General features: G+C 47.3%; 1 protein-coding gene across 2 annotated transcripts in view; it reads left to right on the forward strand.

Annotated features, from left to right (window-relative positions):
- Nucleotides 1-2,235: 2,235 nt before the first annotated feature.
- The window catches only part of sptbn2 (spectrin, beta, non-erythrocytic 2), a 36,076-nt gene continuing 16,858 nt past the window's right edge, over nt 2,236-21,453 (forward strand). For both annotated transcript variants that reach the window (XM_083687094.1, XM_083687093.1), the window contains exons 1-8: nt 2,236-2,975; nt 17,790-17,941; nt 18,230-18,403; nt 19,096-19,187; nt 19,403-19,483; nt 20,353-20,468; nt 20,928-21,040; nt 21,162-21,349. In XM_083687094.1, coding sequence (XP_083543220.1) covers nt 2,867-2,975; nt 17,790-17,941; nt 18,230-18,403; nt 19,096-19,187; nt 19,403-19,483; nt 20,353-20,468; nt 20,928-21,040; nt 21,162-21,349 — 1,025 coding nt within the window. In that variant the 5' untranslated portion in view covers nt 2,236-2,866. The remainder of the gene's footprint in view (nt 2,976-17,789; nt 17,942-18,229; nt 18,404-19,095; nt 19,188-19,402; nt 19,484-20,352; nt 20,469-20,927; nt 21,041-21,161; nt 21,350-21,453) is intronic.

Here is a 21,453-nt window from a genome sequence, read left to right on the forward strand (position 1 = left end):
CTAGTGTCCACACCAGACATGGTAGTTTGTCCGTGGGGGAAACTTAAGAGTGTGAAATGCCTCCGTGGTACATTCCAGGCCCAGGTACAGCACACACACCTCACTGAGAGCCTCCGGCTGGGAGCTTTCAGAGAAATAGGAAGTCATGAAGCCAGGGAGAGTGTGTGAAACTGCTGCTAATGAGCCCCTCAGTGTGATGGAGCCTGAGGAGTGATGAGGGCCTGAAATCTGGAAGCATGCCTCTCTCTCACCTGCAGTGTGTATGGCAGTTGGGTGTGAGTTCCAGTTTTAGGCTTGGCTACTCCTGTGGGTGTCTGTATTCTCTCCCCCCCCCCCCCCCTCTCTCTTTCAGAGGAGTGGGAGGTGTATCAGTGAAAACGCCCATGTGAGTGATACCTTCTCTTGTCCTCCCTTCCGGGGGTTAGAATGCCCTGAGCTCCGTGCCTCCACAGGGGCAGAAGTGTGGTTCGTCTAGGGAATGTTCCGGGCCTCTCGCCCTCCTCCCTGGCTCCTTGTGGAGGAGTTGTGGAATGGGTGAGATGTGTTTACTCTCACAGCCATGTCAGTGGATCACTCCCCCGCCCCCCCCCCCCCTTTCTCCCTCCCTGGTCGGATGTCTCGGTCATGTCCGTAGACCAGGCCATTATCTGTAATTGCAGCGTGCTTCATAAAGGCGCTCCTGCCAAGATGCTCCTTGTATACCTTTTTTTTTTCTCATGCAGAAAGTGGTTGTTTGTCCCTGACTGTTTATCTGGCCATCTGCACAGCAAACAGACAGCATATTTATAGAGGAAGCAAGCCTTCTTATCCTGAGGCATGTACGCACACACGCACACACACACGCACACACACGCACACACTCACACGCACAAACATGCCTTCCTCATCACCCCTTATGTTAACAGGGATGTTTGATAGTCATGACCACGATGTGTCTGCCTCTGAGCTCTGCTCTCTTCTCATCACCCCTGGCGACGGAGACAGACCCCCCTCACCCCCCAATGAGAGGTGTCTGTTCTCTGGGCCTCATTAGTCCACTTCCTCCATAAATTCCGGTCACTCATTGGCCCTCGGGCCGCTCACTCCTCTAATGAGTGCAGCCCACTGGTTGGGAGCTCTGTCCAGGTCAAACAGGCCAAACACAGCCTGTAAATGTATCCCTAACCCTAACCCTACACACCAGTGGCCCCCGGCTAGGACAGTCTGCACTCCCTGTCCAAAAGGACATCACTGACTGACAAGTTTGTTGATGTGTGATGAGACCTCATCTATGTGGCTGTTTCTGTGTTCACTTTTATGTGTTGTCATTTATAATGTCATGGCAGAACATAAAACACTTAAGTAAGTTAGATTATTCAGGTTGTGTTCAGTAGGCACGAAGTGCAACGTTTTAAAATGTTTTAGACATTTTGAACTATAACTTTTTCAGTTAGAATGCTCATTTAGTTTTTCCCATTTTCTCCTGTTTGCTCCTTCTGAACGCGACCCTGAAACCAGGTCATAGAAAGAAACACTCCTGTTGCAGCAAATAGCTTATCACAGCAGTCGGCGCAATGCACACACCTGCCCCCTTCATTTTTCATTTTTACACATTTTTACTTTAGTAGTGTTAGGCAGTGTTGTCTTTCAGGACATAAAGACAAGCAGTAAGGCAATCCTTAGATGTGTTGATTGTGGAAAGTGATACTTCAGTGAATCACACACATGCATAGATATAAACTCTCTCTTACACACACACACACACACACACACACACACACACACACACAAACACACACTGCTCGAGCAGGAAAGAGCTTGTTGTTGCTGCAGCTGACTGTTTCTCAACTACTTCCTTCCGGTCTTAACGCCTTATTTTAGTCCCATGCAGTGAAGCGGAAAGAGTAAAATAGAGAGATCAGATGTAGGACAGAGACACATGGAGAGGATGAGAAAACAAGATCCTAGGCTGGTTTGTGTGATGCACCTCATTGGCTGACCACACCTCCCACCTCCATGCAAATCACAAGGATTGGAACAATCCACCTCCTGCCTCACCCTGGTGTACCTTTCAGAATGGTTTATTCCGCGCCTCCCCTCCTCCACTCCTCCACCCCTCAGCCTGCTCTTCTCACTTGCTCCTCCCTAAAACACACCTTATGCAAATGCCACAGCTTTGAGAGAGCAGCAGGCTCTGTTTACACAGCCATCCGTCGTCCACGGCCGTTTCTCTTGCTCTGCTCAAACAAGGTGTGTGTTTCTGTGTGTGTGTGTGTGTGTGTGTGTGTGCTTGAATGCGCGCTCAAAGTTTGGAGAGAAGGCAGGGCCAATGTTCATTTCAGAGTGAGTGTGTGTGAACGTAAACGTGAGGAGCTCTACTGCACTAAAGGTTTCTACTTTTGCCCAGAAGCCAGGAGTGTGGCAGGGACTTCAGAGGAGGTGAAATAGAAGAAGAAAAGAGAACATTTTGTTCTTAGTTTTGTCTGAAGAACTCCTCCACCCCTGCAAATACCACTGCTTTTTTACTGGTAAAGAAGAGAGCGAGAGAAGGGGGAGAGAAAACAAAGGAGGAGGGGGGAATATTTGAAATTGGAGGGATAGCATGGCGTTTTCTGCAGATTCACTCTGCTAGAGGACAAAGACGGTATCTTACAAGGAAGAACTAATTCGCCAATTCTGGGATCTTACGAGATTTTACAAGTCTTACAAGTCTGGTTTCCATAACCCTCTTGTTGACTGTAGAGGTAGATCGCTCCTCTGTTGGAGAAAGCCCTGCTGGCCCTGTGCTATGCTGGAGAGCCTCTTGGCCCCAGCACCCTGCAGAGCTCCACACCTAAGGAGGTCATTGAGGTTGAGAGTGTGAGGAGGAGGTCCGTTGGAGGGAGGCATGGAGGTGGATCACCAGAGAGACAGAGAGCCCTGTCTCTCCCCGGCAGCGTTTGTAAACCAGGTGCAGTACTCCAACATCCTGGAGGGACGGTTCAAACAGCTGCAAGGTAAGAGCTACACTCACCAAGATTTATATTATACACCTGGTTTGTTCTCTTTAAAAACCTGGAATAGAAAATGGAGAGAAGATTTGGCTTATGATGTATTAGACATGTCGAAAAAAAATGTATTTCCAGCACTTGTGTGATGAGAGAGTGAACAAATGAGTCCCAAAAAAAGCTTCATTTTTTTCCCTCTCTCCTGGTTTTCACGGTCACCTCGACTGCGCGAACATTGTCCTCGTTAGAGTGTGTGTGTGTGTGTGTGGGTGTGTGGTGTTTCAGAGTGTAGTGACGCTGCATGGCCCCAAGCTCCTGTCCCAGATCTTGTCCTGAAGAGCAGAGACACTGCGTGGGCATCAGGTCAGCTCTTTAAGGCCAGCATGGCACCTGATCACTGAGCCACCTGTCCCTCCATATCCAATTACAACAGAGGCTTCTCCGTCTGTGGCCTAAGCCATGTGAGGTCCTGGGCACGGAAGGCACTGTGGCCATAGTAAGGCACCTGTTCAAAGGCCAGACAACTGGAGTAAGTCATTTAGCCCTAGACACAGCATGTAAAAGGTTTAGATTATTCATGACAAATTCCCCCACAATTCATCAAATGTTCATGATTCATTTTGGGGTGTGTCTTCGAGTGTAATTGTGGTAAATTGAGGTTGAGGTAGCAGTAATGAGCAGGGAAGGGTTCGTTTTAAGAACTCCCTGAAATAGTACTTATGTGTCGGAGTGTGTACACTGTGTGTGTGTGTGTGTGTGTGTGCGCTCATCACGCTATGTTTAGTTTGTGTGTCTGGGTTGTGTAATCAGGTGTGTGTGGCTCCTTTGAGCAGTATGCCTCCCCAGCCATGGCAGGGTGGTTAGACATGCAGGAGTGTTTAAAGCTGTGAGGAGGGGGAGGACAAGGCCTGTCAGTCAATGAAGACCACTAAGATCACAATGTTTTGCCAGTTTTCTCTGCCTCCCCTCGCTGTCTGTACGATTTAAGAAACTCCGTCTGGAGATGACTTGTGGGGCAAGTCCACACACCCTACATGTTTGACATTCTTTCTGTGCACTAACAATATTTCACGTCCTTGATTGAGCAATCTGTCTGTCGTCACTAAGGGAGAGAGGACATTGTTGAAGGATGATTTATTCTTTTAATGCCACAAGGTGGCATCTCCCCGACTTGGGTGTGTGGGTGTGTGGGTGTGGGTGTGTGTGTGTGGGGTGACATTTGGCCCTCCTTTTACTTGTCAGTGTGATCTTTCTCTTTGATACACCCCACGTGAGATCATATCTGTGAGATTCCTCTGTGTTCAAAGGAAGTAAATAGTGTGGGGGGAGAGAGGGGGAGAGAGAGAGAGACACACAATGGCTTAACGTGAGAAAAAAGGGGTAAGTAGCGCAGGGTGGGCTTATGCTATCTCAAACCTCTTCACTTCAAAGAAACAACCACCAAACCACCAATTTGGTTAAAGGTCGGAGTTGCTAACAAGTGCTAGCTTGTACAGTAGTAGCATGATCCTACTCTTTCTCGGCGGGCAGGTGTGTGAATTCAGAAATGAGCCGTCTGGCCCTGTCAATCATCTCCAATCTGTGTGTGTGCGTGTTGGTAAAACAGAAGCCCCGTCTACTGATGCCTCCTTTTCAGACATGTACGCATCACTCACATACTCCTGAGTGTTGTGCGGTGACAGACGGTAGAGTCTACTGTTTACAAAGATGTAATGTCTGGAGAAATGTGCTGTACAAGAGAGCCTGATTGTGTCTCTCTGGGAAAGGGGTGTTAATGTTCCTGGTCCCTGATTCGTCCCGTTCTGTCCTCTGTCTCGTCCCACTCCTGTAATCTCTATAACTGTGTGTTCCGGGCATTACAGCCCCACAGGCACAGAACACACACACACTGTTGTAATTCCGGTCTGACTGCCCTTGAGGCTCCATTCTCTCTCTCTCTCTCTCTCTCTCTCTCTCTCTCTCTCTCTCTCTCTCTCTCTCTCTCTATGGCGCTCTGCGTCTCTAAGACTGGGGACTGGGATGCTTGGTTTGTTTCTGCCGGGACACTAGTAGCATAAGGACCTGTGTAGTGATGTTTAGTGTCATGTCACTTCACGTTAAGGCATACCAAACGTGCATGGTGTGAGAAAGAGACATCATACCTGTTCTGTGACATTCTTGCAGTGTCATTGCCCCACAGACGGTGTTTGAATATGGCAGGGATTAGGGGAATAGGCCATGCAGGATAACAGTCCAAACTACTTTGAGCTAGCCCCCATCCCTAGGAGATGACCATTCATCAAGTACCTGCTTGATATCAGGAGTTGCATCTCTTGTGACCCCTCACATAAAACTGTGATGCAAGTATTTCTTTCCATTGAGAAAAAATATTCACAACAATGGTAACATATAAACCATCTCACCCGGGTGAATGTGTAATGGTGGTAACTGTGGCAGGGTGACGCCTATGGTTGCAATGTCTCTGGCAGTGTTACCTGGAGGAGCCAGCTGTCTAGGTTGTTTTACACAGCAAACATTTCAACAGTCATCCACCCTCAGGCCTGTTCATCCTGGCATACCTGTCTGTCTGGAGACCTGTCTGTCTGGAGACCTGCTGAAATGGCTCAACTTCCAAATGATAGCACACATCAATGCCCAAATCAATTATTATCACAATGAATAGCCTCTTGAAAGGAATTTCATCAATGTCCTAAGCTACATAGTATTATAAAATGTTGGCTTTCAGAATAATTGTTTTCAGGCCCAGTTGAATCCTCAGCAGGGAGAGCTGGTGTTCTGCACAACAGGGTCACAATCCCAGGTGCCAGTGACCTCTGTCTCCACCGCTGTGTGTGTACACACACACTGATGTGTGCTTTAGGAGGGACTACTGCCCGACTGACATTCGCAGTGGGTCTGTTCAAACAAAGGGAAAACGATGATACACCCTTTGAAGAGAGCACAAAATATCTACAGTATCTATCATCTTCAAAGGTTGTTGTTTTTTAAAAAGATGTGTGGATGGGGCGGTTAGGTTTCAAACAAAGCTCTGTGTGAGGGGAAACAACTAAGCCCAGAGTGAAGCTGACCCACCTGATCGAGACACACAGGGTCGTATAACCATTGATTCAACATCATTAACTGCTCAGCAGATAAGGTGGGATCATAGTGTGTCTGTGTAGGTACTGGGAATAGTGATAAGGGTCGTTCCACACCTGTGAAATAGATTTTAAAATGGTTGTGTCACACTTTATCTACGGTAACCTATGTGAAGTGTGATAGCTGTATGTGTATGATAACGGTGTGTGCTAGTTCCTGGTCGGTATGTAAAGGTTAACCTGATCATGGCCCATACAGATCTTTGTCTCAGTAAAAAGTACATCCAACTCAAGGGTCACCAGGGTGATTGAATACTCCTTAGCCCTGATTGGCTGCCTATAAGCAGCGGTAGGGAAGTGACTATTATTGTGGCCAAATGTGGTCAAGGGCAACCCCCTGCTATGTAACTGTAGTAGTATTACTGATGAGTAATTCTCATCTAGATTCAGTGGAGTTGTTCTCATTGGCTCATTCCCTGGGAGAGCCTTTGAGCCCTGTGGTGGAGTTGAGTGTTCAGGTAATGAGAGACTTGGTCTGGTCGTCCTAGCTCAAGTCATTTACACGCTTGGGCTCTAGTTCTTAAGCATTTTGTTCCTTTACTTTATTTAACAAGTTGAATAGGCACTTGTGGAGATCCATGTCCTGTTTAAAGGTCAAGTTACAGGTATACAGGCTATACATTTACTCTATAGTAACTCTATATTACTAAACCTCCTAGTGAAAACACTGAGTCTAGAAGCCTACAGCTCAGTCACATTTCTATGGTAAGGATTTACCCCCACACACACACACACACACACACACACACACACTACCTTACCAAGAACATTTTTGTTGACACAGTTCTTCTTTTATTTACCGTTTCCTACTTGGGAAAGTAGCAGAAAAGTGCAGATTTTGGGGTTTCAGGGCAATTAGTGCCTCCCTGGCTGTTGACACCCACTCTGCGTCCAGATGTTATGGCTGAGGAGTGCCTCTGTCTCCAGTCTCATGAGACTGGCCTTGGGTTCCCCCCTCCTCCTCCTCTCCCTGTTATCAGAAGCAGATGCACATGGCAGAGAGAGTCCTTGACCAGGGCAGGGTCCACCTTCCCCAGCTAGACTGGCCATCCATGTATTGCCACTGTTAGAGCTGTCCTCTATGACTAGTCTGGTGCTCTCTTTCTCCCAATCTCCCTCTCCGTTTCTGTCTTGTTATAGGGGGTTTACTTAGACAGAGTTGGCACCAGATCAGGCGACACACTGCATTTGTTTTTATGCTCATGCCCAAAAACTGTAAAGAATTAAAAATAACCGGCGTCACACGTGGCTAGTCTGTGGTGTGCAGCTTAGAGGGTTGGGTCACATCTCAGTCCTACTCTCTGAAGTCTAAAAGAGGATGGGCGGTTATGTTGTTGCAGAGAAAAGTGCGTGCGTGCGTGCATATTTGTTTGTGTCTTTCTGTGCCTTTCCTTCAGCTTGCACTTCTACAGACAAATGCCTAGTTTATGTTCTGATTTGAATGTCAAGTCCTTGCCCATATGCTTAGTTTTATAAATGTGACAGCGCACACTGTGTCAGTGCAGCCATCTTGCTGTGCTGTCCTTGACTAACCCACAGAGGACATGTTAGCCTGCGCTAACACAGATTAAGCATTCTTGTGATGGGTCAAGCTGCATAGAAATATGATCAGTTGTATTGAGGCCCGGCACCAAGTCTAAGGTTTTTTGGGGTGATTCTTTGCTGCCCCAAGGTCATTACCATGCAACTTCTGCTCCGTTGCTCTGTGCTGAGGTAGAGCCTGCGTGTGTGTGAGGCTGTGGGTGGTGGTGTTTGTGGTCTAACCTGTGTTTTCTCTCGAAGTGTTCGCTGTGCTCGGCCAGACATGTTTGTGGTGGTTGGTTGCCTACTGTTTCGATTCTTTGGACAGATTAGTCAACATCCCTGTTCTTTGTTATACATTCCTGGTATGAAATGTAGACGTCTTGCATGCATCCAAGTCCCTCTATCTTAAGCTGCCCTTGTTGTCGAAACTAGTAACTCTGTAAGTTAAGATTGAACTGAAATTGAACTTTTACTTTTCAACATGTTCCAGCTTCACAGCCTTTTTACATTCCACCTTGTTCTTGAATGGTGACATCGCCTGAGAGGCAGGAGAGAAAAATGGTGACCAGACGCGAGAGGTGTTGTTGAAACCCTGATGGAATATCTCTCCCTCAACGCTGCCACCTGTGTGTTTGTGTCATATCATGACCTGATATTTCTATGAGTCTGTTTATGTATATGCATTTATTTTGCCGTTAGCTGTGTGTGTGTGTGTGTGTGTGTCTGTGTGTTAATAAGTACCCTGGTGCTAGTCTCTAATCACAGGCTGTATGGCAGCAGCTGGAGGGAGCTGGCTAAGAAACAGATCCTTCAGCTCAGTTTGGGGTTCAATTACAGAGCTGGAGCATCCGAGACTGCACTAATACTGCCCTTCTGGCGGGGGGGATTATTCTCTCACACACACGCACACACTCCGATAAACAAACAAACAAATAACACATCTCAGTGCCGTCACAGTGAATGTGTACTTCTTTCTCACACTTCCTCAGCCCAGTACACATTCCTCACACACACATGTTCCCAGTATTGTGAACTACACATCACTTAAGTACTCTATTTTACAAACACCATTACCCAGAGCAGCTTACAAGTCAAGGCACATTTTTAGTGAGAGCTGAACATTGGCATTAATACGGAATAACAAGCAAACCCATTTGAAAGCTAAATGTCACTACACATTCACAATCACAATCATTCCACTTGAATTGAATGAATGAAAAGAGCTGAATAAAACAGTAGCCACAAGTGCAGGCCGTGGTTCTTGAGGCTTTGGTGTATTTTTAAAAAAAACATGTGACAGTAATATAGTCTGAAATGGAAAGGCAGTCATTTTTCAATTCAATTGTTGATTGATTGATTGAATTGTGTACAATAGTTCTCTAACCAAGTCTCTAGGCTCACAGACCATGCTGACCACACCTCTCAAAAGAGAGCTGCTTTGCTTGGATCAACACTTGGTGTTTTCCCTCTTGACTGCCACAGGGAATGTGTAGCCAGATTAGGGAGTTTGTTGTTGATTCTTTCTCTTCAGATGATTCCAGAGCTGAATTTACATCCACAGGTTCAGAGGTGGAGGCCGTTAAACTGGGGGCCACGGGTGTGTGTGTGTGTGTGGGGGGGGGGGCTCTGTAACCCTCCGTCCCCCTTAATCCTGTACATCAGTGGGGAGTGTGTGACAGAAGGTCATAAAGGCAGACGGACTGATTGGTGGTGGGAGTTTAGGTATTATTTCTGAGGACGAGGTGACCCCAGAGGCTCTGCTTACACAAGCACGGTGTGGGTCAGTGGAGATAAGGAGGGAGGGTAGACTTTTTACAGGGTCGGACGCATGCAGAACTGGGCCTGGTAGGAAGAAGCCGTGAAGGGTGAGAAGGGAGTGAGAGGGCCGGAACAGCAGATGAAAGGAAGAAGGAGAAGAATGATTACCAGCCAATGCCAGAGCCAGACGCTTGTTTTCATGCTTGGCCGTAAACCATGGAAGTCGGAACTAAATCATTTGCAGAGGGGGAAAAAATGGTCAGTGTTAGGAAAACAGAACCCAGGTGAGAAGACTCACACACACACACACACACACACACACGCACACAGTGCAGCTTACCTGTCACAGTTAGGAACTGCACAAAGTATCTATTGCATATAGTAGTCTAATCCTACGCCACCCCTTACCTGAGGTCTATGTCATGCACTCTCCTCTGTACTCACGTCGAGGCCAGCGAGCGGTGCCAGGGTTGGAGAGCTCACTGAGGGATCGCCCGCCTGTTTAGAAAACAAGAGATCAGCAGAGCCACCTGGCACAGCAGTGGAGGGTGACAGCACGACTATAGGACATGCTGCACCTGAGAGAGAGAGAGAGAGAGAGAAGGGCGAGAGAGACAGAGAATACTGTAGGGGGACACAGATGAATAGAAGGGTTAACGGTTGATATGAATTTGAGTCAGGTTCAATTCCAGGCGTCTGCGTGGCACTCCACCTGACTGTTGAAGTCCCCCCCCCCCCCCCCCCCCCCCCCCTCTCTCTCTCTCTCTCTCACTCAGACAGGATTTAATCAGGTCCTGGCGCAGGGATGCTGACATATTGTGTCGGGCCACAGAGAGTGTGTTGTGTGTGTATACCTTGCTTAGTTTGCCGTCAATAAGGCGCGATGACACTGCAAATGACGTCAGCTTTCTCAGACATCCACTGACCCTGAAGTCTGCCCCCTTAATGAAAAGCTAGAGAGAAGTTAGTACAACTTCTGTTCTGTTTCCTGATCAAACGTGTCATGCTCTGTTTAACAGCACAGTGAAGGCATTCCTGAAGTGAGACACGTCTTCTTATTGTCTTGCAGGCCATAAACTGTAACCTTGCCAAGGAACCAGATGGCAGAAGTCTTTTATGAAGGGCAGACAAGTTTTCTTTGGAAACATCTTGATCAGCTCAGATGCAGATATGGCGTATGATTTCAGCTGGAGCCAACTGTAGAAGCGCTTAAAGACCTGTAGTCCTCCTCATCTGTCATCTTGTACCTGTAGCTGTGTAGCTGACAGATGGAGCATTTGTAGTGGCATAACTCATGAGATTGGGTTATGATAGCTAAGCTTTCATTGGCAGTACAGCATCCACTTGTTGTGTCTGCCTGGAGAGTGTGTGTGTGTGTGTGTGTGTGTGTGTGTGTCAGCCACAGGCCCATCCCACCGGTCCTATCTGTACCTGCGCTGCACCTCACAGGCCCCCAGCCTGCATGAGCCACACAGACACAGGATTAGCACTGGTGGCATTCGTGCTTGGATTACCTGCTGATCATCATTATTATCAGAGTTGCACAGATGCTATCAGGGTGTGTTTTTGGACGTTAAATCAGCGGGTAGCAGGGCGGACACAGGCAGGCCTAGTATTCAGTGGGAACCACACAGGGCCTTATTATGAAAGCGCCCGGGGAATGTTTCATACAGTACTATGGATGATGTAACCCCCTCCTCCCCCCAGGGCAAATACCTACAGTATACCTGCCTGAGACAAACAAGACCAAGGTGACTATACACAGTCATGCCTGCAATTGAATACACACACATTCACACCAACATTCTTCCTGTACAGGTGATTTATAAGGAAACAGTACAGGTCAACGGTGTATGCTGTTATGCATTTAACACAGCTGATTATAGGTTTGTGTGAATTTAGTATGATGAGCAAAGTCAGCGTGTGTGTGTCGGCCCTGTTATTAGGGCTGAAGCAGGGAATCTGGCTGCCTAGTTTCTGTTAGGCCCCTGCCACTACCACCACCTCCTCCTCCTTAGGGCTGGGTGCTGTCACAACACGACCAGGCATCAGGAGGAATGTGGTCCTCTCCACCTTCCCACACCAGGCCCACACCCAGAACTGTAATCCACCTCAGGTGGCTCATTGACCAGGCTCTCCCTGCAGCTCCCTCCTGTAGAAGAGGTAACCGCACGCCCGCAGGGAAACCCACACGCTATTATGTAGTGCTTGTTATGTGAGAGAAGCAGCGAGAGTGAGCGGTTATTATTGCCCGGTGAGTTGTGTGACATCGCAGATGTTCTCACAAAGACTCAAGACAAACAACAACTATCAAGAAAGGCTGTGCCCTCTTATGAGGAGAGAAATATCTTTTACATATCTTTAAGGAAGAAAACAAACTGCTTTTCAGCCATCGAGATTATCTTTGTCTCATACGTACACATTGTGCTGTCCTTCTATCACTCTTGTTTACCTTGAGAGCAGGACAGTCAATCGGAAGTCGGTGTGTGTCCATGGCAACAGTCAAGGCTAATAGTCTTGTGACTGGACCTTGAGAAGCCCTGTGCTCTGATACCAGAGGCTCCAGCTTGCTGTCCTGTCTCTGAGTACAGCTGGTATTAAATCAACCATATGTCTCTCCTTGAGTGGGAATAGAGTGTCAGGAGATCAGTCTCGTTGTTACCAACATTAATTTGTTTTTTGTACTCATTAGGATGACTTTTATCTGTGTGTGATGTGATCATTGTTCTGAATACGTTGTCTTTATCTCTCTCTCTCTCTCTCTGGTTGGTTAAGTTGGCCTACATGTGTAGATTTATTACATGACTGTTTTTGTAGTAAACGATTCAAGTTTTGTCTGTGTTTGTGAGTAGGTACAGTGTGTGTGTAGGTGTGCATGTGCACACACATACCATTATTATCCATGTGTGTGCATGTGTGTTACAAGTCAGGTCATTACCGTCCCTAAGCCAAATACTCATCTCTCTGTTTTAATCTGCTGATGTGTGTCTGCCACAGGTTTATCTGCCTCTCTCTCTCACTCTCTGGCAAAGCCCTGAGGCTGCCAACCACACAAAAGAATGGAGAGGGAGAGGGAGAGGGAGAGGGAGAAAAAGAAAACAGGACAGAGTAAGGTATACCATATTGCTACACAGGCACATGAAACCCAAGACTCACGCTGAGGCAGAGGCTTCTGAAGGGTTAAAAAAGAAAAGAAAGAAAATGCTTTTGAAACAGGAAAAGGTCACCTAGAAAAATATATAATCATTCACACCTGAATTACAGGTAGAGGTACAGCCGGGGGGGATAATACTGTGTGTCCACGAAACGTGTCATTGTCTGGCTGCCTGTCTTTTCTCGGTCTTATCTGGTGCTCCTGGTGGCAGAGGGACTTAGAGACCCATCTATGCTGGGGGAGATAAGTGGTGGTGATGTGATTCAAATGCCGTTTAGCATTTATCTGGACTCAATCACAAATGCATCACACTGCTTTTACTCACTTCTCTATTTTTATGCCCCCCCCCCAAAAACCGTTTTACCAGGTTTTGCTCAACATCTCATGACAGTGAAACCATCTCTCTTTTTTCACTTCCTATCTGTCTTTGCAATCGAAGATAGCTCAAGGGCGTGGCTGTCACTAAAGCCACACACACACACACACACAGTGTCACTTAAGAGTGGTGTGTGTGTGTGTGTGTGTGTGTGTGTGTGTGTGTGTGTGTGTGTGTGTGCGCGTGAGCGTGTACGCGCATGCACACTATGTACTCTCTTTTTTTAATCTCTGTATTGTGTAAACACAGTCATGAGGTCCTTGGAAGAACATACTGTTTGTCGAGATGTTGACATTGTTTTTGTCACTGTCCTCTCAGCGTGTTTATTGCATAGTTTGTAACGGAAAAAAAAGGTGCAATTTCCTGCACATAGTTGAGGGGCCTTTAGTCAGAACCCATGCCAGAGGAATTATTTTAGACAGGCTGACTTCACTTAAAGGCTGTGAGAAGGGTTGCATATTGTAATGGATGAGTGTACTGTCCATGAGTGGCATAGTAGGCTATGTTTGGATGTTTTTTGTGTTTGCTTTGTTTGATATAGAGTGCTGCTTTCTGGCCCCCCACTCACCCTATTCCCTAAGCAATTCTGGAATGCTATGGGGCGGAATGTGTTACTGTAGACTTTTTATTTCCCTGTTCTCTTTATGGTCAGAACACTCTAGAACACTTCATTTCACTGCTGCACACCTCAGGGCATCTCAACGGTGGTAGACTAATATATCAGCCCCTCGGATAGAAAATATGAACGTGTATGATTGACCACTTGTCTGGACTTGAATCCTGTGAGTAACCGATTAAGCTGCGAAGAAAGTGCTTTTGCTCACTTTGTCTGGAGGCGATTGGCTGATCATGCTCATTTCATTGACTGATTGGCTCTCTCTCTGTGTGCTGTACCCATGCCCAGATCCTGCTTCTGACAGCTACACGTCGTTTGCATTGCAAAGCAGTCCTGTCCTGATTAAATGGGTCACCACCACTGTACTGCACACTTGGCCGCTCTCTCACTGGGCTCATACAGCAGTCTGTACTCTGAAGGATTTCTGTGACTGACTGACTGATGTATTTCACTGTGACCCATTTCCTCCAGTTCTCCACTTCTGTGCCGTTGATTGTTTGTGTCATCAATGTGAACAAGCTGATGGATATGAATGACGCAGTATAAAGGTGATTGTGGAGAGGTGAGATGCAGGTCACCCTGTCTAGGCCACTACAGCCAGGCTTAGTCAGGACCCTGAGACGTTCAAGGTTGCCAGATCCAGGCAAAGAACCAGCGCCATGAGGGAGTTTGTCCGCCCTTCATCCTACCAAGATAACAACTACCAGTGCCTGTCTCACACACACACACACACACACACAGAGAGGAAGCTAACGGCAAAAGAAATGCATAAACATAAAACAGACTAATAGAAATACCAGTCATGCGTGATGACAGAAACACACACACGCGCATGCATGCACACACACACACACACGCATGCAAAGCCACTCTAGCCTCCCTAAGACCTTTTCCCTGATAACCTGGTGAGTGCTCTGTTTTAAACCCCATGCATCCAAGCATCTGCAGCCAAATTCACAGCCCCGGAATTCCATTTATTTCTTAATTGCTCTCCTTATCTTGTGTTTAATAATTCATGAAAGTCAGACAGCCCTTTTTTAACTCTGCATATCTTACAGTGACTTACTGCTATGTGCATCCCATGTCCTCCCTGGAAGTGTTTAGAGTGGGAGAACATTCCACATTCCTCCCAGTCAGGGGTAGTGGAGTACTGGAGGTGTCAGAGCTGCTTCATAGCGGTCACAGGTCAAGCCCAGGGGGATTTAATTGGGATTGGCTGGAGCATATTTCCTGGTCCACACCAGAGGCCAATCTGTTTACTGTTCATTTTATGTTCTGTTCTGTTCATATGTTTATTTTTTTACAATAAATGGACCGACAGACCACTGTTCAATGGAAGAGGGAGAGAGAAAGAGAGATTCCAGAATCGGTCATCTCAGTTTGGTCCTCCTGTGTTGAGGTTGACGAGGTGTAGTAGACCTGTCAGTGTTCGTGTTGTACCGGTATGACGTACTTCAACGTGAGACGTAAACCAGCTGGACTCGTTTCTGAGCTCTATGCAGATGACACATTTACCAGGTCGTCATGTGATATGCGTGCTTTGCAAATAGGGGTTTCAGTTAGATTGAATGGTTCAGCATTATAAGAACTGATAAGAACCGTCTAATTAGAGTAATCCTATAAAAGGACCCATTTCATTCAATAAGGGGCTGCTGCTTAGTCCTGCTTTGAGTTTGCAATGACTGGTTACTCTGTCCATGTTGACATCTTGTTGGTGAGATCCGTTTAGAATATTTGTGACAGTGATCGTTGAGTGAGTGGTTGTTGGGTTTGTTTGATCATTGTTCGAGTCTCAAGGCAAATGTTCACATTGCTTGGACAATAATGTTTTTCTATTCTATTCTTTATACATTCACTGAGCACTTTATTAGGAGCACTATACTAATACTGGGTAGGGCCTCCCTTTGCTCTCAAAACAGCCTCAATTCTTCGTGGCATTGATTGCAGATTTTTCAGGTGCACTTTCAAGCTGTGGATCTCCTGTTCTACCACATCCCAAAGGTGTTCTATTGGATTCAGATCCGGTGACTGGGAAGGCCACTGAAGAACACTGAACTCATGAAGTCATGTTCATGAAACCAGTTTGAGACGACTTTTGCTTTGTGACATGGTGCATTATCATGCTGGAAGTAGCCATTAGAAGATGGGTAAATTGTGGCCATGAAGGGATGCACATGGTCAGCAATAATACTCAAATAGGCTGTGGCATTCAAGCGATGATTGATTGGTATTAACGGGCCCAAAGTGTGCCAAGAAAACATTCCCCACACCATTAGACCACCTCTACCATGAGAAGGTGTACAGGTGTTCCTAATAAAGTGTTCGGTGAGTGTATGTATTGAGTTTTTTAGTAGAGTGTTTAAGACTCCCTCTCAGGAGAGTAAAACCCACCTGACCTCTCTTACAAATACTTGTTGAGTGTTGGACAACTGACCAACCCCACCTCCTCCTCCTTCATACCACACTCCATCATGAGCTCTGAACTGTGCAGGCTGTCATCTTACTCATGCTGGCCTTCTCAAGACCTCAGAACAGCCACCTGACCAGCCGCCTGACCCCCCCCCCCCCCCCCCCCTCCTCCTGAACAAACCCATTAGCGTTTGATTGAAGGGATCCTCAGCAGGGAGAGGGGGGCTTTAAACCTTGTAAAGTGGCCACCTAATCCCTCAAGTACAACCATAGATCAGCTCAGGATTACCTAACACTCTGCCACGCAGCCAGCTGCTCTCCCACCCGGCGTGCCTGTCCGGCTGGGTGCCATAGGGCCACCACAGAGCCACTGCCACTTTGGCCAGGCCATACTGCCTGTTCTGTCCCCTGTTCCCCTGCTCCAGCAGACTGGTAGCTGTTAGTCTGGGCCCAGGTGGAGCCCAGCTCAGCCTGATGGAGATCCAGGGCTGAGACGCCTGTCTGAGTCAGAAGGGTGGCATCCTGGCCAGGTGGGGCAGCTTTTCCTGTGTCTTTTAGTGCCAGTCTCCCTGTGTTTGATGCGACTTTGCCTACAAGTTTTAATCCACACTTGACCCCATGTCTAGGTCACATGTCACGTCGCCTTTTAGCCTGAGGAGTGTAGCCTGTATCTAGAAGCAATAGACTAGAGTGTTGTCTCCAGTCATACGATGTGTGATACAGCACCTAGGCCTGTATCACACATTCACACAAGAGGTCAAGGAGTTTTCTCTGTCTCACACTGTCTCGCATGGAGAACCGTCTCACTGTGTCTTACAGATATAGTGAAGCTTTCGTTAACACCATGAATCAAACCCCTGTGTGTTGGCTCTGTGCCCTCAGTAACCTGTTTTAGAAGAGGAATTTTAGATCACAAAGCCATGACGGTTTTCCTGATTGAATTTGGAGATGCTTTAATCTTTACCTTGATTACTGCAGTCATTTTCACACAGTCAGAAATGATGTGCTCATTTAACTCACCGCCGCAGGATCTGATCTTTTCATTCTTTCTTGTATTTACATGTGTTTGCGCACTGTGTGTGCGGGCCCATGCTTGTTGTAACGACAATCATTTCACTCTCAGACTATAATGTTTTTTTTCTGCCATAGATTCGACCTAGCTCACAAAGAGCAAGACCATGTTACCTGGAAATGAGGTCACCTTGTTAGGTGGCAGGTATAGCCTCTGCTCCATATGTCTATGGTGCCGCTGTGGCATCATTCATTCTATCCCTTTATATTCCTGTAACATGACTTTCACCCATTTCTGGTGTCCTGCGACATTGCATCACGGATTTTGACCCTCACCCTTTGCATGTTTTGTGTCATTCTGAGCCGTAAGCTGGGCTCCCATCCAGACCTGTGCTGTCTCAGGCTAGTGGCAGTGCCCACGTCAGCAGTGCAGTCACTCACTCGGGTTCACTAAAGGGTCTGAGAACCCTTCCTAAGCTGTCACATCAGTGATCTCAATGACCTAATGGCATAGCTCATCTGTGAACTGTACTGCGCTGCACGGGGGGCCTAGGTCCACATAATTTACTGACTCTGTCGTCAGACTCAGCAGAGGAATGATTGAGGCTTTTTAATGGAGGTATAAGGCTACATAAGTGTTTGTCTAGAACAGATTTGCATCCCCCCCGAGATATTTATTGCCATAACAGTCTCGGTTGGGGAATAGTTCAATTACAAATCAATGCATGACTTCACATGAGGGGCAATGATTGCTCTGTCAGTCATTTGGAGCAGTTTCATGATTGGTGTAGCCTTGCTTTAACCCTTTTCCTTTCCTCTCCTGTTGTGTCCTCTGCAGACGAGCGTGAGGCGGTGCAGAAGAAGACCTTCACTAAGTGGGTGAACTCTCACCTGGGCCGTGTGACCTGCCGCATCGGGGATCTCTACACTGACCTGCGCGATGGACGCATGCTCATCCGCCTGCTGGAGGTGCTGTCAGGAGAACAGCTGGTCAGTAACTAACTTTACCTCTGACCTCTGACCCCTGATTCATGACGACTCATCAAGTCACCTTGTTGTCCTTCCTACACAAACCCCATCACTCCTGCATTCCCTTGCCCCCTCCTCCCCTCACGCTCTCCACTCTCCCTCTCTCTCCTCCTCACTCTCTCCTGAATATGAAATCTCTCTATCATTCTTACACTTCTTTTCAATCTCTGCGTTCCCTCTCTCTCTCCCCCTCCCCTCTCGCACACCAACCTGACACCCCTTCCTCCTCTCTCTGGTCTCTACCTCCAGCCGAAGCCCACAAAGGGCCGCATGCGAATCCACTGTCTGGAGAACGTTGACAAAGCCCTGCAGTTCCTCAAGGAGCAGAAGGTCCACTTGGAGAACATGGGCTCCCACGACATTGTGGACGGGAACCACCGCCTGACCCTGGGTCTGATCTGGACCATCATCCTCCGCTTCCAGGTAACATCTGCTCTGCCACCCCAATGCGCCCAGTCCTGTCCCGTTCTCTCATGCACATCCGGCTCCTGCCGCATTAACTTTCTTTAGAGAGGAACTGAAGCGAAAAACCCAACAAAACGGTCTGTGTAGCATCGGTACAGGGTTCTCCCCAGGATTGAACCGTGTGGCTCTGGACTGCATTATCAAAGCCCGACTCTTGTTTATTCACGTCAAAAGGCAAGAAACAAATCTCGTTCTCAGTTGCATTTTTGAGAAGGAAGAAGAAAATCAAGGCGAAATTAGTCAGGGCAGTCTCTCTTTAAAACCACAGCCTGGGTTTGAGACATCAGGTCTCTGCATGTAGCTCCGCCCCGGGCTACCTAATGGGAATGGAAGCAATTACTGCCTGGCTGTGGTTTTCTGGGCCGATTCTGTTTTCAGATGATGTTAATATTCTGATGAGATTTCAGCAGTCTATTTTTCTCACATGAAGCAGGACATAATTACAATTATGACCCGTCAGCTTTTTTTACTCTCCACACTGATATGGATCAGAGAAAATCTCTGCTGTCAAGTAGACTGATTAGATTTGGGTTGTGATTTATCATCAAACCGAATATAAAAAGAGCTGTAAAGCAGATGAAACTCCAGTGATGGGTCAAGTGTTAAGTAGGCCAGGTGTCTGACTGTGAGAATGCTCTCTCTGCTTACAGATCCAAGACATCAGCGTGGAGACTGAGGATAACAAGGAGAAGAAGTCGGCCAAAGAGGCCCTGCTGCTCTGGTGCCAGATGAAGACTGCTGGGTGAGAAGGGGGAAGAGCGAGAGAGAGAGACAGAGCGGGGGGGGGAGTTTGAGAGATTGAGGATGTGTTACACATACTGTAAATGCAAGTTGTTTGTATTGAATCAATATAATTTTAGGAATTTCCAGTGTTACTTTGTCACTGTTAAAATTAAAAGATATATATGTATATATATTGCTGAGTGCAGTTGATGACCTTCGACCTTCCCTCTGCAGGTACCCCAATGTCAACGTTCACAACTTCACCACCAGCTGGAGAGACGGCCTGGCCTTCAGCGCCATCGTCCATAAACACAGGTAAATGACCTTTCCCCTGTACTCTTGTCACCACTGTCATACCAAAGAGTCAAATCATCCATTCCACCTGGGGGCTCTAATGTTACCCATCCCCTGAGGTGTTCTCTGTCCAGTGATATATTTAGATCCACGGCTGTTCCCCTGGATGGATAGGTGTTCCCAGTACTTTGACCTGTTATCCCTTCAGTTCCTTTGCATAATGAGGAACACCTGTCCTGTTATCTACCTGTCCCGGGGGTTCGGGTATCTGTATCCCCGTTTTCTATTTGGGTCTGTCTTCAAAACCTACTGCAGTTTGGCTAAATGGATGAAAATACATTTGGAGTAAGTTGACCTAGATAGCAGAAATAAAACCCACTCATTACGTATGCAAGGCCACACTTTGGTGACTCATCGGCGCACTCTGCTGGTGGCACAATGTGGCACAGCAGTGGGAGCCCTCAAGTGTCAGTTCTCCTGTGGCAGCTCTATATGAACTGGAAGAAGATGGATGAACCTCATCAGTCAAATACTGACACATAAATGAAGGCCTGCAGCTAACTGCTCACTGGTGCCCTAATGTACAAGTCGATAGTTTGAAATCTCGAATGGCTGAGCTACAGTTAGTCATGTAAATTCTGGCATTTCCATTTACATGATCTGATCGGATTCAAAGTGGGAGGAAATGAAATGAATAATCAAAACGGTATCGCTTTGGATAAGTGGACACACGATAGGGCCACATTTGGAGCTAATGTAATCTTTACAACTTGCAGGTCTACTGATTAAACTAGAATTGGATTGTTCCTTAGATAAAATCTTTACCCTCCAAGCTTCCCTGAGCTTTGTGTTAATTCAAAGCACCAACTGTTGTCCCCCTCCCCCAATAGATCGGACCTGATTGAGTTTGACACCCTGAAGCGGTCCAATGCCCACTACAACCTCCAGAATGCATTCAACGTGGCAGAGAAGGAGCTGGGACTCACCAAACTCCTGGACCCCGAAGGTGAGTGGTGTCCAGCACTCAGACAGTGGACGGGGGTTGTGTTTGTGTCACCCTGGGGTGACCGTCCTCCTCCCTCCCCCATCCCCCATTGTGGCCATCAAGACAGTACTCCTGTGCTGGGGTGCAGGGGTAGGTAGGATTACAGGAATTAATTACAGATTAAGTGAGAATAAGGGAGCGGGTGGACAGCCTGAGCACAGGGATGGGGCTTAGAGATGTTGTTGACATCACTGGGCCAGAGAGGAAGTCCATACATGGTGCAAGTTTGGCACAGCTCCTTAGCCACTAGTTAGTCTGGAGACAAGCACCATGTGTGTTTGGATGCGTGTGTGTGTGTGTGTATGTGTGTCTGTGTGTATGCATGTGTGTGCGTGAATGCTCTGTGGAAAGGAGATGAAGATGACAGAGAATCAAGTGCAAATGAACTTGGTTGATGAAGCAGTCCCTCTCTCTGTCCAGATGTCAACGTTGACCAGCCAGATGAGAAGTCCATAATCACCTACGTGGCCACTTACTACCACTACTTCTCCAAGATGAAGGCCCTGGCTGTGGAGGGCAAGAGGATTGGCAAGGTGGGGTGTGTGTGTTTGGTGTGTGTGTGTGGGGGGGTGTGCGTCTGCGCGCACGGTGTATTTTGTGTGTCTCTGTGTGTGTCTCTTGCAGTCCTTCTCACCCTCTCTCTATCCATCCCAGGTCTTGGACTACGCCATTGAGGCAAACCAGCTGATTGAGAAGTATGAAACCTTGGCGTCAGAGCTGCTGCAGTGGATTGAGCAGACCATTCTAACCCTTAACGACCGGCAGCTAGCTAACTCCCTGAATGCTGTCCAGAACCAGCTCCAAGCCTTCAACACCTACCGCACCGTGGAGAAACCCCCCAAGTGAGTGGGGGGCATATGTGGGGAATTTAGAATCCAAGTAGCTGAATGGTGTCTTGAACATGTACTGTACCCCTTTCACCGAGTTAGTTTACTGCATATATGAT

The sequence above is a fragment of the Argentina silus genome (assembly GCF_951799395.1).
Source record: "Argentina silus genome assembly, chromosome: 2".
Lineage (NCBI taxonomy): Eukaryota > Metazoa > Chordata > Actinopteri > Argentiniformes > Argentinidae > Argentina > Argentina silus.